Consider the following 15,886-nt stretch of genomic DNA (forward strand, 5'->3'; position numbering starts at 1 on the left):
TGTTATTAAAAATGGAATTGGATATTAAAACTGAATACACAAGTTATAAAAGGTGTAAAATGAATGTTAGCTTTATTTGCGTTATTCTACACAACCTTTCCCTCTATACTTAAATTAAAATTGCGGATCGACTAGTTACAATGATTTCTTATATAGGTACACACGTGGTGGTGAGAAATAAAACGTTTACACGGAGGCGGTAGAAGCGGAGTTGCCCCTGTAGACGAGATCCTTGCCGCGGAACATGGCCTCGAGAAGGTATTTCTGGTCGAACTTGTGGCCCTGAGATTGCATCGCCTCGACGTAGCAGAGGTATCGCGACCAGGCGGTCGACTGCTGGCTCGCGGCTGTTCTGTCAGTGTCATGGTCGCGCCAGAGCATGAGCAGTCGATTAGCGCCGGATGCTGCAGCAGCTGCATCATGCCCCGAATGCGGGCCGGGAGCTGTGGACTGCAACCGGTAGAAGTCGTCTCGCTCGGGGATCATACTGATACGTTTGGCTGCGAAAAGTAAATTTTTTTTATACAGAGTTCATGCGACGAGAAAAGGTTGCAAGATACTTACGTGCGAAGAAACAGCAACAACATCAAGAACAAGGCAGCTGCCGAGTATTTCGTAACGATCGACAGCCGAGACCTACGGCAGGCTCTACTGGCGCGGCGGCATCAGCTGGGGGCGAGCGAGCCCGACTGCGGGGCAGAGCGCGACCCTACACGGCCTACGCACGCAAGAAGCCCCCTCTGGCTCGTCGACGCCGCCTGCGTAAGTATAAAATGTGTCTCTCCCCCTCTCTTTTTATCCCTTGCAATCGGCTCTCGCGCGTGCCGCGCAGCCGGCATTTGGAAACCATATGGGCCGTCGCTGCCCCATTGTGAGCGCGAGACGTATAGGCACGTCCGGCTCGAGAATCGTATGCACGTGCGTTGTCGGAAAAGGCAAGAAGAATAACTCTCTGCATTTGGGATCGCATTTATTTGCAGCAAGTACGCACTCATGGATGGATGAAAATGAGAAAATAACAAATTTCAACCCCTCCACTCCCCGAGCAGTAGCATGCGCTGCTCGTTCTCGTACTTGAACGGCGAGATAGCCTTGATGTACTCGGTGATTTCGTCGACATCGAGAGGACCGGGCTCGCGGTGGCGGTGACGCTCTTGCAAGGCTGTCACGTTGTCGCCGCCTTTCAGCAGGAACGCCGGCACGACCAGCCGATACCAGTCCTCCTCATCCAATGGCTCGTACACCGGCTTTTCACAGGCCTGACATCTGCGGATCAGAGCAAACGACTTTCATCGATATCACGCATCTCTACATAGCAGTGCATCGCGTGCGCATTATACCTGACGCTCAAGTCGACGATGCGGGAGAAGGCGGGCTTCGAAATGTTGTAGACGACTCTGATGCCAGCCCAGTGCAGGAAACCAGCGCCCACGAACTTGTCCTTCTCGTAGCTGCGCGACACGGACTCCTCCAGGACCTGCGCTCGCGGGGACATGATCTCACGTTACGTATATAAAGTCTTGTAGTAGCAACACGTATGTAATGTACTTACGAGGCGAAGGTCCTCGCCCCTGACCTCGACCACGTCCCAGGTGTTCTCGAAGGGCTGCACCGTGACCAGGTCGCCGTACGTGATTACGCCGGGCGGTATGCCGTTCCTTATGCCGCCGGCGTTCATGCAGCTGATCGCCGCGTAGGTCCACTGTTTCGGCCCTCCTTTGCCTTGATACTGCGAGTAAGTATTCGAGTGTATATTTCAGATACATTATGGGTGTGTTATGCGCTGATGACTTACGCTGTAGACCATCGCATCGGTGATGAGGTTGGCCAAATTGCACTCGCCGCTGCGACAGGAGCTGTTCAGAAAGCCGCGCGTCTCGCCCACGACCGCCTGGCCGGTCGCCTCGACAACTTCCGCCCACGGCATCAGCTCCTCCATGATCTCGGGGTCTGCGCCGTTATTACATTACTGCTGGCATATACGGTATTGTTATTGTTAGATTCCTACCTTCCTCGATGGAACTGTCCAGGAGAATCGGATTTCCCTCCCAATCGGCGACTTCGCCTTGCGGAGTGAACCACACCGTCAGATTTCCCAAGTATCTGCCGAAAACATCGTTTATTGCGCAACACATGCGGGTGCATCAAAAATCGAATCATTTTAAGAATTTACTTCGTGTAGGCCGCGGCTTGCACGATCAGTACCGTCCGCGGAGCGCGGCTGCTTCCCGCCGCCGCCGCCGCCGCCGCCGCCGCCGTTTGCCTCACCACCACTGGATACTCGTCCTCCGGTACATCGATAAATGGGGGCTTTCCTGCAATGAGATGCAATTGTAAAGGCTCAATTTCAAGGGTTGTATAGACAGAATTATACCGGTATAGAGAAAGGTGTGAGAGTGTCCGCCGACGATCACGTCGATTTCGGGACAGTTGGCCGCCATTATCCTGTCGACGTCGAGTCCGGCATGACTCAGGACAATTATGATGTTGACACCTCTGGCTCTCAATCTCTCGGCCTCGGCATTGACCGTCTCGACTTCGTCCAAGAATCCAAGATTTTCGGTACTCGATAGAGTCTGCGCAGATGCAACATAAACAAGCCTGTGTTTTATATGTGTTAGACGTATGCGGCGCAGATTCGATTCGATCTAGCATTAGCGACTCACATTGGTCGTCTTGATGATGACACCGATCACGCCGATCGTCCGGTTGCCTCTCGTGATGACGGTACTGTTCTGGAAGTAGCCTCGCAAAGAAGGCTCCCCGGCGATGTCGATATTCGTAACGACGACGGGCGCCTTGGCTCGCTCGAGAAAAGGTACGAGTCCAGCTATTTTATCGTCAAAGTCGTGGTTGCCTATTGTCTGTATGTAAGAAACAAGTTTGAGGCATTTCAATGGCTTGTTATCGCGAGAGATATCGAGTACATTATAAGAGGAAAAAAATCGACTGATAAGAATGACGAAACGATCGAGTTGTAAGAGTAAAATTTATACAAATACCATGGCGTCATGTGGCAATTTGTTCATAAAGTGGACTGTGGCGTTCCACTTGTGCACGTTGTACCACAGCGTGCCCTGGTAATGATCACCAGCATTCAGGAAAATGGCGTTCGGTCGTTCCTGCATCAGCTGGCGCGAGGCTGTCACTACGCGGCCCAGACCTCCGATGCACTCGTGATTCCTGCCCTTGTGACAAGTGCCGGATGTAAAACTCGTTTGGACGAAGCTGCAATCGGAATGGCTATAATACATAATCTATTAGGCTACGAAGGATTAGCTTACCGAGCATGAAAGTCGTTAAGGTGCACGATCGACAGCTCGAAGAACTCATTCTGGCCGGGGTAGACGAGATTATTGGCGGTGAACCCCTTGCTGTATCCGGCGCAGCAGGCCAAGAGGCCGAGTAGAAGCGAGCCGAGCTTCCCGCGCGACATTCTCTGCCGAATGGTCAGCATTGGCTACGCGCAGGCCAGGTGTAGCCGACCACCTTTCCATCTTATCTATATTATCAGCTAAATGAATTAAAAGTCAGGCGTAAATTTCGCATTTCACAATCACTATGGCGTCCTGTTTATCGGATGCTTTTACGAAATGCCAACTATCTCCTCGCGTTGCGATTAGGAGAAAAAACTACGGGTATTACCCATCAAACTATGTCGAATATAAGCTGGAGCTTGAAAGCTGGAGGGCCTTGCGTGTTTTTATTTTCGAGAAATTGCTGGCCTTGCGGCTCTGTAGCGCTAGGCTGCCTTTTTTAATTACAATGATCTCGCAGTAGAATTTATTCGTACAGCCTTGCGTGAGATCTATATGAAAAGATTAATCGAAATAAATTGGTCAATCGCGTGCTTCTTCATTTTTCAAATTGACATTCCAGCGCTTGCTCCGCATAAAATTATAGCTTATACGCGCCAAGGCGTGCTCAAATACATACAGAAGATGAGCGCACACATGTGTAAACTCTAGGATTACGAATAGGCTCGTGCGAGCCGCACATTTTAATGCCATTTTAATATATGTGTATAATGTATGGTACGCAGATTTTCGCGGCTGGCTTAGCGAGATAGCGTCACGATTTTATAGTACAATTTTCTCATATTGAAACGATGATAAGTGCTCGCGCAAAGGTTCAACATTATTATACAGCGCGCTTAAAAATTCTTTAAAAAAATTTTAAAAAATTCTTGTAGTGCATTATTCCCTTTAATTTAATGAATGACTGCAGGCGACGAAAAAGGAGAAAAACTAGCTAGGTGGAAGAGAAAGTGTCGCGCCGTGGCCAACAAAGTTTATAGTACTGCGTTAGGACGGATTAATTGCGCGCGACAGTCGCAGTGATCGCGCTTATTGCTGGGATTCTGCAATATTATCATTTTATTTGCACATGAAAATGCGACGTGGCGACGTCTGATTCGTAAATTGAACAGCTTCGTAGCAGGGCGATAAAACGGCAATAAAAATGAATAATCGCCTTCGCTACCTAAGCATCTCGACACTATCATCGTGCCTCAAAATAACTCGCGCAAGAAACCGAATTCCAAGTGGATATGTGGAGGATAAGCTGCGATCTTTGCGCCGCAGTCGATTGATATGCGTAAACACAAAGACAGAACGATATACATATACACACACACACACAGAGTGAGAGAGCGAAGGAGAGGAGGGGAGCAGGGAGAGGGAGAGAAAAAGGAAGGAGGAGACGCGCGTCGAGAATAGGCGCGCGCCAGCGGGCTTTCGAACGTGCCGAGGATCGTAAGTATTAGTCGTCGTTGGAAAACGTGCGTACGCACGCCCAGAGCCCCACACCACACGCAAACTCTGCGTCGTTTTTGGAATAAAATCAGCGTTTGAATTTTCACTTAAAAAATCGTCAACAATGTGTAAAACGGCAACACTAGCGGGTTTGCTGCTGGTGCTGGGGCTCTGCGCGGAGTCGGCACCTACGAGCAATGGAAAGTTCAGGCTGCGAATCATCCACACCAACGACATGCACTCGAGGTAATCAAGAGTTTTTGCAAGTGTGCAAACTATATTTTTACAAGAAAGCTTCAGCATCGCGATCCGCTTGGACGATCAAGGTAGCGATAACTGGCCGCTGTTTATCCATGCTGCTCTTTTTGTACAGAAATAACTCGTTTCTAATACGCGCGATAAAACAATCGTTATAAAAGAGTAGCGTTGATTTCCCCGCTTATATAACGCAGAGGTTTGAGTGTATGTTAGATTCGAAGAAACGGCGCAAAAGGACGGTGGCATTTGCACGAGCGAGGACGCCAAGGTTGGTGGTTGCTACGGCGGCTTTGCCAGGCTGGCGACCCTCGTGAGAGAAGCTCGAGCAAACGCCACCGAGGACGAGCCAGTCTTCTTCCTGAACGCCGGGGACACCTACCAGGGCAATCAGCTTTTCAGCCACTACCACGCGAATATCGTCGTCAAGTTCCTCAACATACTCGGGCCGGATGTAGCGGTAAGGCTGATTTTGCATTCCGCCATTTTCGCGGCATCAGCGCGATTTGACGACCGAAGCTGCCGCTGTTGCGTTAATCGCGTGAATATCCTTTGCAGAGTCTAGGCAACCACGAGTTCGACGACGGGCCAAAAGGTTTGGCTCCCCTCCTCAACAACGCGAGCTTTCCCATAGTCGCAGCCAATCTGGATTTTTCCGAGCTGCCGATACTTCAGAAGACGCGGCAATTGAAGAAATCGGTAATCCTCGAAGCGAGCGGCCGAAAGATTGGGGTAGTCGGCTATCTCACACCCGAGACGAAGGTCCTTTCCAAAGCCAGGAACGTTATATTTTCCGAGGAGGTGCCGGCCATTCGGGAGGAGGCCAAGAAGCTTAAACTGCAGGGCTGCCAGGTGATCATTGCTCTGGGCCACTCGGGCTTCGAGGTGGACAAGAAAATCGGCCGCGAGGTCGAGGAAGTAGATCTTGTTATCGGCGGCCACACCAACACCTTTCTCTACAATGGCCCGAAGCCGGATCTCGAAGAAGCCCAGGGACTGTACCCGACCGTTGTCGTCCAGCCCGTGAGCGGCAAGAAAGTGTACGTCGTCCAGGCCTACGCGTACACCAAGTATCTGGGAGACATCCGACTCGAATTCGGCGGAGGCGCTATCACGAGTATCGAGGGCAAACCTATCCTCGTTGATCACGGCGTCGCCAAAGCCGAGGACGTCGAGGAGGAGCTGAAAAACTGGCTGGAACCGCTGGTCAAGTTCAAGAGAATGAAGGTGGGCGAGACTCGTGTGCTGCTTGACGGCGATGAGCGAGCCTGTCGCCTCACAGAGTGCAATTTTGGAAACCTCCTCACCGACGCCATGATTCACCTGGTGAGGAAAAGTGGAAGATGATTTTGAACTCGCCACATTGTAAGTAAACGTTTTTCTGCGCAGAACGCCCAAAAGTACGAAGGTGAAGACGGCTGGACCGACGCGGCGATAGCGATCTATCAGGCCGGAGGCATAAGAACGTCCGTCGGTGCTACGTATACGGATCGAGTAAACGATTCTGTGTTGCCAGACAAGCTGAGCAACAAAAACGTGAGTACAGCTTGACCTGTGGCTGCAGCGGTAATTGTAAGTTTCCCCTAACAAATTGTCCAGGTGACGATGGAGATGCTCCTAAGCGCCTTTCCCTTCGGATCGAACGTCGTAAAGGTCAAGCTGCACGCGAAGAAGCTGCGGGAGGTACTCGAGTGGAGCGTGCACGACAGGCTGGATCAGACAACTACTAAACACGGCGGAGCATTCCTACAGTATTCCGGGCTACAGGTATACATATACATCTCGGCATATGTGAAATCGTTTACTTAATCTGTGCTTGCGGTACCTGTAAGGTCACATATGACCTGAAGAAGCCGCTCAACTCGAGGGTCGTCAGTGTCAGGGCGCGATGCAGTAAATGTCTCGTTCCGTCGTTCGAGGACCTGGATATGAATAAGACATACTTGGTTCTGATGCCGGACTTTATGACTGGAGGCGGAGATGGGTTCAGCATGCTGACGGATGAACCCGTGCTCGAGGAATTCGGTGAGTTGTCGGCCGCGGGACGTAATGTACACCACGCACGAGTGTTATAATTGTATAATTACTTTTGCAGAGCAACAGGTGGTCAAAGTCGTAGCGGACTATATCAATCAGACGAGTCCCGTTTACCCAGGGCTCGAGGGCAGAATCATGTTCGTACGTGAGAACGGAAGCCAGTCCGACGCAGTCAAATCTGCATTTCCAAGTCTGCTTCTCGCACTAGGCTGCGTATCATTTTTGAGATTAATTTCATTTACCGTGTGACGACATTTTATACATTAAACTCTTGCTTCACGAAATGCGGAGCTTCTAATTTTTATTATGATGGAAACTTAATTAAACCCTCGGGTCATTTCCGAGATATCAATGTATTTTTCGACCCTCTAAATGATCATACTAGCCGTAGAACCTTGGAAACTTGTCAGAACAATTTCTGTATTCTTCAGTCAATTTTTTGTATTTTTTTAATTAACTTGAGCTTGCTTGAGTCAGAAAAATCTCAGAAACTCGGGTCAAATCATCCCGAATCGAGTCAATAAAAATCCCCCTCATCAGAGTGAATTGGGTTATAGTTGTAAAGGGGTCGACTTTCGGGGGAAAACTCGCTGATATTCAACTGGATCACAATCTCTCGGTGCGACGGAGAACTCTCTCAATTATTAAGGGATAAATCGATTTAGAGGTCTAAAATGTGGTTCACAGGTAGAGCTCGGCGAGAGCTTCACTTCTATCCGATGAAATTTAATGAGATAGGCAGGATTTTTCTAGAAATTGATTTGAAAATTTTGAAATTTTTTAGCTTTTTTTTTGCCCGGCTACCCCCGCCCCCGTGCGCGCGCGTATATATATAGAATTTTCTGAATATTTTCCGTATTTTTCGGATTCCTCGAAAAAAATTTTCATAATTTTCCAATTTTTTCCGTTCGAGGGCACGCGGAGTGGGCGCGAGCGAAGCGAGCGACCGCGACGTATATATCGGCTGTTACCCCCCCGCGCGCCCACGTATATACTGCTACGCGTGACCACTATCACAGTGTCTTAAACGGGAGGTCGAAAAGAGGGTTTTTTGGTGAATGGGGTATGGAAAAGCAGGGGCCTTTTGGGAAGAAGCATCGACCGCGGGTAAAGAATATATCAGGGTTACCGAGAGTAGGAAAGGTAAGGAAGATTTTTTTCGTGTTACCGACACTCGGCGAGGCAGATCGCGCCTGTTTCGAGCGAAAAATTATGAAAATCGGGAGATTCCGGCCCGCCGCCGGTAATGTGGAACCCTACATTGCCGAACGGTAGGTAATGAAGATCCAACTTTTTGCGCGACTGTGGGTAAGGTTCCGTCGGTCGGTAACGTAGAAATGCAGTTTATCGATTAAATCCAACAGCAACACACAAGCTCTGCGTTTCGTTGTGCGTGAAGTCCCGTCGTCGTCTGGGATTTTCTTGATAGATTCATAATTTGCTGCTGGGTCGTTGCTGTATTTTTGGAAAACTCGCAAGCGATGAATCTCGTCGATCGCTATATAAGGAAGTTTAAAAATTTGTATGCTCGTGGAACGCTGTCTAATCCTCGCTTTGCTAATTCTCTCTTGTTTCAGATTTTCAGGCTCTCGTGTTGAAGGTCGACGTCGAAGCTGCAGCCACGCAGGAGGAAATTGTCTTCAAAGAGTTTCGAGAATATCTCGCCTATTTGGAATTCGAAAATGCTGTGGACACAGAAGCCGCAGCCACCCAGGACGAGATCGATTTCCGGCATTTCCGAGAACATATTCTCTATCGGCAATGGAAGCAGCAGCAGGCTGATGACAAGACTGCCGACAACGATTCAGGATCGATTGATTGGTCAAGCCTCGAAGATATGTGGAATGAACGCTGGCGAGGGGAGAATATAAATTGTGAATAAAATAAAATTTTCTTTTGCTTTATTTCAAGCCTTTTATTAATATATTAACTGTTTAATCATATACACTGTTTCCGATTTTTTTTAAATCAGTCTATATGATTGCTGTAGGTACATCTTAATATTGTACAGAAGTATCAGAAGTCATAGCACCTCTTAGATGTGCGCAAACTTAAAAGAAAATCTATTTTCAGCAGTCTTCGGATTGCCGTCGGAGGTAGCGTGCGAGTATGTGCGCGTGTGAGTGATACTCGAGCAGGGGCGAGTATAAACATTCCCCAAACTATCATCGGCAGTCTTCGGATTGCCGGAGGTAGCGTGCGAGTGTGTGCGCGTGTGAGTGATACTCGAGCAGGGGCGAGTATAAATATTCCCCATTGTTTCATTCAGTCTAAGGATTGTTTGAAGCAGTATAGTGTAGTGAAGTGGCAAGCAGCAGCAGCATCATCGATGACTAGGCGGCGGACGACCCGGATCATCAAGTACCAGCGGGACATCACATCGGTGGCAGCGGCGGACTAGGACGAGGACCAGAACACCGGGACCAGGAGAAGGACCAGAGGACATCGCGGGATCGTGGGTAAGTACCTCTCTCTGAGAGTACATAATATAAAGTATGTCAATTATCGTTTCGACGATGCTTGACATGCAAGGGGTATTGTTGATGTTGTTTTTGTTGCTGGAAACGAAAACGACATCAACAACAAGATGGAGCCTCGAAACAGCTAGGGCATTAGGAAAGTGTACGTGGGATCTCTTAGTGCCAAAGCCCAGGGCACCCCACGTATGCGAAGGGATAGAGTCGGTAGGGCCCGCCAACGCCCGCTCTATCTCGAACGTAGCTTAGGAGGTTAAGAGGTGTTGCGGCGGGGATGATAGGGCAGCGCCGGTTGGAACCATTAGGGTTCCTCCTGGGATAAGAAGTTTGGTGATCAGGCCAGGCGATTCTTGAAATCACTGCCTATAACCATCGAATTCTTATCACCGGAGTAACGCCAGCCAATCATCGTCACGCGACAACGATCTTGTAGATAGGTCTCGTGAGACAAGATCGGCCTCATCGAACAACGATTAGGTCTCAAAGTAGGGTGCGTCTACGCGAAGGTAACACAGCCGACGTTGCTTTTCACGTAGATCCTTTGTAGGTTCGGTTGGTTACGGGCAGGTAGACAATTTATAGTAATCATCATCTATCAGTGTCATTTCGTTTCTCGCGTCCGGGTAGGTAGGTAGGGTGGCTCTCAAAGGAATATACGTATTAACGCTTAATAATAATAATACAGTGCGTCAATACGAATATTCCACGTACCTATCACCGACGTCCTCGTCGTGAGAGCTGGTAACGACATGTTTGAATGTATCTTGTCGGCTAACGGTGAAAATTTTTGAACATCCGGAAAATTTGTCGGAAAATGAAGAAACATTTATACTTTTTCTCCCTTTTTAATTGAGTGAAGCAATTTGGGCGGGATTTAAGATTGTTGGGTTAATTTTATAATATTGGGTTATCGGGTCATTGGGTTATTGGGTTATTGGGTTATTGGGTTATTGGGTTATTGGGTTATTGGGTTATTGGGTTATTGGGTTATTGGGTTCTTCGGTCATTTGGCTGGAGGGCTATTGGGTTATTGGGTTTTATTGGGTAACTTTTTCCGCCCGATCGAATGAAGCCAACAACCCACCCCCTTCGCCCTCAAGTTTCCGAGATACAGCATACGACTACTCGATATATACTACCATATGTACTATTGAATACTTATCAATGGTCAGTACTCGAAGGCCTTTCCGAATCAATACCCCCTTCCCCCTTTCCCCCCTCCAAACACTGTAATTCTATGTTTAGGTACCTAATAAAATTGGGTTCCTATGTATCTGATAATGATTAATGAAAGAGGAAAAAAAAATAAACATTTTTGGTTTTAAAAATTTTTCCCTAAGTCTTTTTTTTCATTAAGAAAAACAGACTTGAAAATTTTTTTTTGCATTTTTGAAAACGAGCGAATTTCAGATGACATCTTTTTCAAATTTTTTGTAAGTTCAAATTACCCAAAAATACGAGTATGGTCCAATCGACTCAGAATTCGTTTCTAATCATTTTGGTATACTTTTTCCGATACCTACTTTTTTCTGCTTTTTTGGGTTATTGGGTTATGGAAACTAGAGCGACTTTCAGATGACATCTTTTTCAAATTTTTTCTAAGTTAAAATTACCCAAAAATACGAGTATGGTCCAATCGACTCAGAATTCGTTTCTGATTATTTTCGTATACTTTTTTCCGATACCTACTTTTTCCGGCATTTTTGGAAACTGGACCTGGTATAAACATTCCCCAAACTATCATCGGCAGTCTTCGGATTGCCGGAGGTAGCGTGCGAGTGTGTGCGCGTGTGAGTAATACTCGAGCAGGGGCGAGTATAAACATTCTCCAAACTATCATCGGCAGTCTTCGGATTGCCGGAGGTAGCGTGGGAGTGTGTGCGCGTGTGAGTGATGCTCGAGCAGGGGCGAGTATAAATATTCCCCATTGTTTCATTCAGTCTAAGGATTGTTTGAAGCAGTATAGTGTAGTGAAGTGGCAAGCAGCAGCAGCATCATCGATGACTAGGCGGCGGACGACCCGGATCATCAAGTACCAGCGGGACATCACATCGGTGGCAGCGGCGGACTAGGAAGAGGTCCAGAACACCGGGACCAGGAGAAGGACCAGAGGACATCGCGGGATCATGGGTAAGTACCTCTCTCTGAGAGTACATAATATAAAGTATGTCAATTATCGTTACGACGATGCTTGACATGCAAGGGGTGCTCTTGTTGTTGATGTTGTTTTTGTTGCTGGAAACGAAAACAACATATTCAACAAGATGGAGCCTCGATACAGCTAGGGCATTAGGAAAGTGTACGTGGGATCTCTTAGTGCCAAAGCCCAGGGCACCCCACGTATGCGAAGGGATGGAGTCGGTAGGGCCCGCCAACGCCCGCTCTAACTCGAACGTAGCTTAGGAGGTTAAGAGGTGTTGCGGCGGGGATGACAGGGCAGCGCCGGTTGGAACCATTAGGGTTCCTCCTGGGATAAGAAGTTTGGTGATCAGGCCAGGCGATTCTTGAAATCACTGCCTATAACCATCGAATTCTTATCACCGGAGTAACGCCAGCCAATCATCGTCACGCGACAACGATCTTGTAGATAGGTCTCGTGAGACAAGATCGGCCTCATCGAACAACGATTAGGTCTCAAAGTAGGGTGCGTCTACGCGAAGGTAACACAGCCGACGTTGCTTTTCACGTAGATCCTTTGTAGGTTCGGTTGGTTACGGGCAGGTAGACAATTTATAGTAATCACCATCTATCAGTGTCATTTCGTTTCTCGCGTCCGGGTAGGTAGGTAGGGTGGCTCTCAAAGGAATATACGTATTAACGCTTAATAATAATAATACAGTGCGTCAATACGAATATTCCACGTACCTATCACCGACGTCCTCGTCGTGAGAGCTGGTAACATGTTTGAATGTATCTTGTCGGCTAACGGTGAAAATTTTTGAACATCCGGAAAATTTGTCGGAAAATGAAGAAACATTTATACTTTTTCTCCCTTTTTAATTGAGTGAAGCAATTTGGGCGGGATTTAAGATTGTTGGGTTAATTTTATAATATTGGGTTATTGGGTTATTGGGTTATTGGGTTATTGGGTTATTGGGTTATTGGGTTATTGGGTTATTGGGTTATTGGGTTATTGGGTTATTGGGTTATTGGGTTATTGGGTTATTGGGTTATTGGGTTATTGGGTTCTTCGGTCATTTGGCTGGAGGGCTATTGGGTTATTGGGTTTTATTGGGTAACTTTTTCCGCCCGATCGAATGAAGCCAACAACCCACCCCCTTCGCCCTCAAGTTTCCGAGATACAGCATACGACTACTCGATATATACTACCATATGTACTATTGACTACTTATCAATGGTCAGTACTCGAAGGCCTTTCCGAATCAATACCCCCTTCCCCCTTTCCCCCCTCCAAACACTGTAATTCTATGTTTAGGTACCTAATAAAATTGGGTTCCTATATATCTGATAATGATAAATGAAAGAGGAAAAAAAAATAAACATTTTTGGTTTTAAAAATTTTTCCCTAAGTCTTTTTTTTCATTAAGAAAAACAGACTTGAAAATTTTTTTTGCATTTTTGAAAACGAGCGAATTTCAGGTGACCTCTATTTCAAATTTTTTCTAAGTTCAAATTACCCAAAAATACGAGTATGGTCCAATCGACTCAGAATTCGTTTCTGATCATTTTGGTATACTTCTTCCGGTACCTACTTTTTTCTGCATTTTTGGGTTATTGGGTTATGGAAACTACCCAAAATACGAATAGGGTCAAATCGACTTAGAATTCGTTTCTGATTATTTTCGTATACTTTTCCCGATACCTACTTTTTTCTGCATTTTTGGATAATTGGGTAATTGGGTTATTGGGTTATTGGGTTCTGGAAACTACCCAAAAATACGAGTAGGGTCAAATCGACTTAGAATTCGTTTCTGATTATTTTCGTGTACTTTTTTCCGATACCTACTTTTTTCTGCATTTTTGGGTAATTGGGTAATTGGGTTATTGGGTTATTGGGTTATTGGGTTCTGGAAACTACCCAAAAATACGAGTAGGGTCAAATCGACTTAGAATTTGTTTCTGATTATTTTCGTGTACTTTTTTCCGATACCAACTTTTTTCTTCATTTTTGGAAACTGGAGCGAATTTCAGATGACATCTTTTTCAAATTTTTACTAAGTTCAAATTACCCAAAAACACGAATATGGTCCAATCGACTTAGAATTCGTTTCTGATCATTTTGGTATACTTCTTCCGGTACCTACTTTTTTCTGCATTTTTGGGTTATTGGGTTCTGGAAACTACCCAAAAATACGAGTAGGGTCAAATCGACTTAGAATTCGTTTCTGATTATTTTCGTGTACTTTTTTCTGCATTTTTGGGTAATTGGGTAATTGGGTTATTGGGTTATTGGGTTATTGGGTTATTGGGTTCTTCGGTCATTTGGCTGGAGGGCTATTGGGTTATTGGGTTCTTCGGTCATTGGGCTGTAGGTCTATTGGCTTATTGGGTTTTATTGGGTAACTTTTTCCGCTCGATCGAATGAAGCCAACAACCCACCCCCTTCGCACTCAAGTTTCCGAGATACAGCATACGACTACTCGATATGTACTACCATATGTACTATTGACTACTTATCAATGGTCAGTATTCGAAGGCCTTTCCGAATCAATACTTCTTTCCCCCTTTCCCCCCTCCAAACACTGTAATTCTATGTTTAGGTACCTAATAAAATTGGGTTCCTATATATCTGATAATGATAAATGAAAGAAGAAAAAAAAATAAACATTTTTGGTTTTAAAAATTTGTCCGTTTTTTTTTTCATTAAGAAAAACAGACTTGAAAATTTATTTTGCATTTTTGAAAACTGGAGCGAATTTCAGATGACATCTTTTTCAAATTTTTTGTAAGTTCAAATTACCCAAAAATACGAGTATGGTCCAATCGACTCAGAATTCGTTTCTAATCATTTTGGTATACTTTTTCCGATACCTACTTTTTTCTGCATTTTTGGGTTATTGGGTTATGGAAACTAGAGCGACTTTCAGATGACATCTTTTTCAAATTTTTTCTAAGTTCAAATTACCCAAAAATACGAGTATGGCCCAATCGACTAGAATTCGTTTCTGATTATTTTCGTATACTTTTTTCCGATACCTACTTTTTCCTGCATTTTTGGAAACTGGAGCCTGGTAAAACATTCCCCAAACTATCATCGGCAGTCTTCGGATTGCCGGAGCTAGCGTGCGAGTGTGTGCGCGTGTGAGTGATACTCGAGCAGGGGCGAGAATAAACATTCCCCAAACTATCATCGGCTGTCTTCGGATTGCCGGAGGTAGCGTGGGAGTGTGTGCGCGTGTGAGTGATACTCGAGCAGGGGCGAGTATAAATATCCCCCATTGTTTCATTCAGTCTAAGGATTGTTTGAAGCAGTATAGTGTAGTGAAGTGGCAAGCAGCAGCAGCATCATCGATGACTAGGCGGCGGACGACCCGGATCATCAAGTACCAGCGGGACATCACATCGGTGGCAGCGGCGGACTAGGACGAGGACCGGAACACCGGGACCAGGAGAAGGACTAGAGGACATCGCGGGATCGTGGGTAAGTACCTCTCTCTGAGAGTACATAATATAAAGTATGTCAATTATCGTTTCGACGATGCTTGACATGCAAGGGGTGCTTTTGTTGCTGGAAACGAAAACGACATCAACAACAAGATGGAGCCTCGAAACAGCTAGGGCATTAGGAAAGTGTACGTGGGATCTCTTAGTGCCAAAGCCCAGGGCACCCCACGTATGCGAAGGGATGGAGTCGGTAGGGCCCGCCAACGCCCGCTCTATCTCGAACGTAGCTTAGGAGGTTAAGAGGTGTTGCGGCGGGGATGATAGGGCAGCGCCGGTTGGAACCATTAGGGTTCCTCCTGGGATAAGAAGTTTGGTGATCAGGCCAGGCGATTCTTGAAATCACTGCCTATAACCATCGAATTCTTATCACCGGACTAACGCCAGCCAATCATCGTCACGCGACAACGATCTTGTAGATAGGTCTCGTGAGACAAGATCGGCCTCATCGAACAACGATTAGGTCTCAAAGTAGGGTGCGTCTACGCGAAGGTAACACAGCCGACGTTGCTTTTCACGTAGATCCTTTGTAGGTTCGGTTGGTTACGGGCAGGTAGACAATTTATAGTAATCACCATCTATCAGTGTCATTTCGTTTCTCGCGTCCGGGTAGGTAGGTAGGGTGGCTCTCAAAGGAATATACGTATTAACGCTTAATAATAATAATACAGTGCGTCAATACGAATATTCCACGTACCTATCACCGACGTCCTCGTCGTGAGAGCTGGTAACATGTTTGAA

At 46.5% G+C, this 15,886-nt stretch overlaps 2 protein-coding genes across 2 annotated transcripts; one reads left to right on the forward strand and one right to left on the reverse strand.

Moving 5' to 3' along the window:
* Positions 1 to 48: 48 nt before the first annotated feature.
* LOC100115544 (apyrase) lies at positions 49 to 3,631 on the reverse strand. The gene is made up of 11 exons (XM_032600260.1): positions 3,285 to 3,631; positions 3,003 to 3,228; positions 2,667 to 2,864; positions 2,375 to 2,576; positions 2,174 to 2,315; positions 2,009 to 2,103; positions 1,796 to 1,950; positions 1,553 to 1,729; positions 1,341 to 1,477; positions 565 to 1,266; positions 49 to 500 (listed from the first exon to the last, which is right to left on the reverse strand). The coding sequence occupies exons 1-10, from the start codon at positions 3,455 to 3,457 to the stop codon at positions 1,026 to 1,028; spliced, it is 1,746 nt and encodes a 581-aa protein (XP_032456151.1). The 5' UTR covers positions 3,458 to 3,631; the 3' UTR covers positions 49 to 500; positions 565 to 1,025.
* Positions 3,632 to 4,193: 562 nt separating this feature from the next.
* Positions 4,194 to 7,402, forward strand: LOC100115507 (protein 5NUC). The gene is made up of 7 exons (XM_001600160.6): positions 4,194 to 5,000; positions 5,226 to 5,469; positions 5,568 to 6,335; positions 6,399 to 6,545; positions 6,609 to 6,776; positions 6,842 to 7,034; positions 7,105 to 7,402. Exons 1-7 carry the CDS (start codon positions 4,879 to 4,881, stop codon positions 7,293 to 7,295), a joined length of 1,833 nt encoding a protein of 610 aa, XP_001600210.1. The 5' UTR covers positions 4,194 to 4,878; the 3' UTR covers positions 7,296 to 7,402.
* Positions 7,403 to 15,886: the final 8,484 nt, after the last annotated feature.

This window comes from Nasonia vitripennis, chromosome 5, assembly GCF_009193385.2.
Source record: "Nasonia vitripennis strain AsymCx chromosome 5, Nvit_psr_1.1, whole genome shotgun sequence".
In the NCBI taxonomy this organism is placed as follows: Eukaryota; Metazoa; Arthropoda; class Insecta; order Hymenoptera; family Pteromalidae; genus Nasonia; species Nasonia vitripennis.

Bases quoted from the DNA above. Each gene is read 5' to 3' on its own strand.
- LOC100115544 (XM_032600260.1), bottom strand. From the start codon at position 3,457: ATGCTGACCATTCGGCAGAGAATGTCGCGCGGGAAGCTCGGCTCGCTT. The intron at 2,865-3,002 runs GTATTTGTATAA...TCTTACATACAG, and splicing joins AATTGCCACATGACGCCATG to ACAATAGGCAACCACGACTT. The intron at 1,730-1,795 runs GTAAGTCATCAG...ACTTACTCGCAG, and splicing joins CCGATGCGATGGTCTACAGC to TATCAAGGCAAAGGAGGGCC.
- LOC100115507 (XM_001600160.6), top strand. From the start codon at position 4,879: ATGTGTAAAACGGCAACACTAGCGGGTTTGCTGCTGGTGCTGGGGCTC. The intron at 5,001-5,225 runs GTAATCAAGAGT...AGTGTATGTTAG, and splicing joins ACCAACGACATGCACTCGAG to ATTCGAAGAAACGGCGCAAA. The intron at 6,777-6,841 runs GTATACATATAC...GGTACCTGTAAG, and splicing joins TACAGTATTCCGGGCTACAG to GTCACATATGACCTGAAGAA.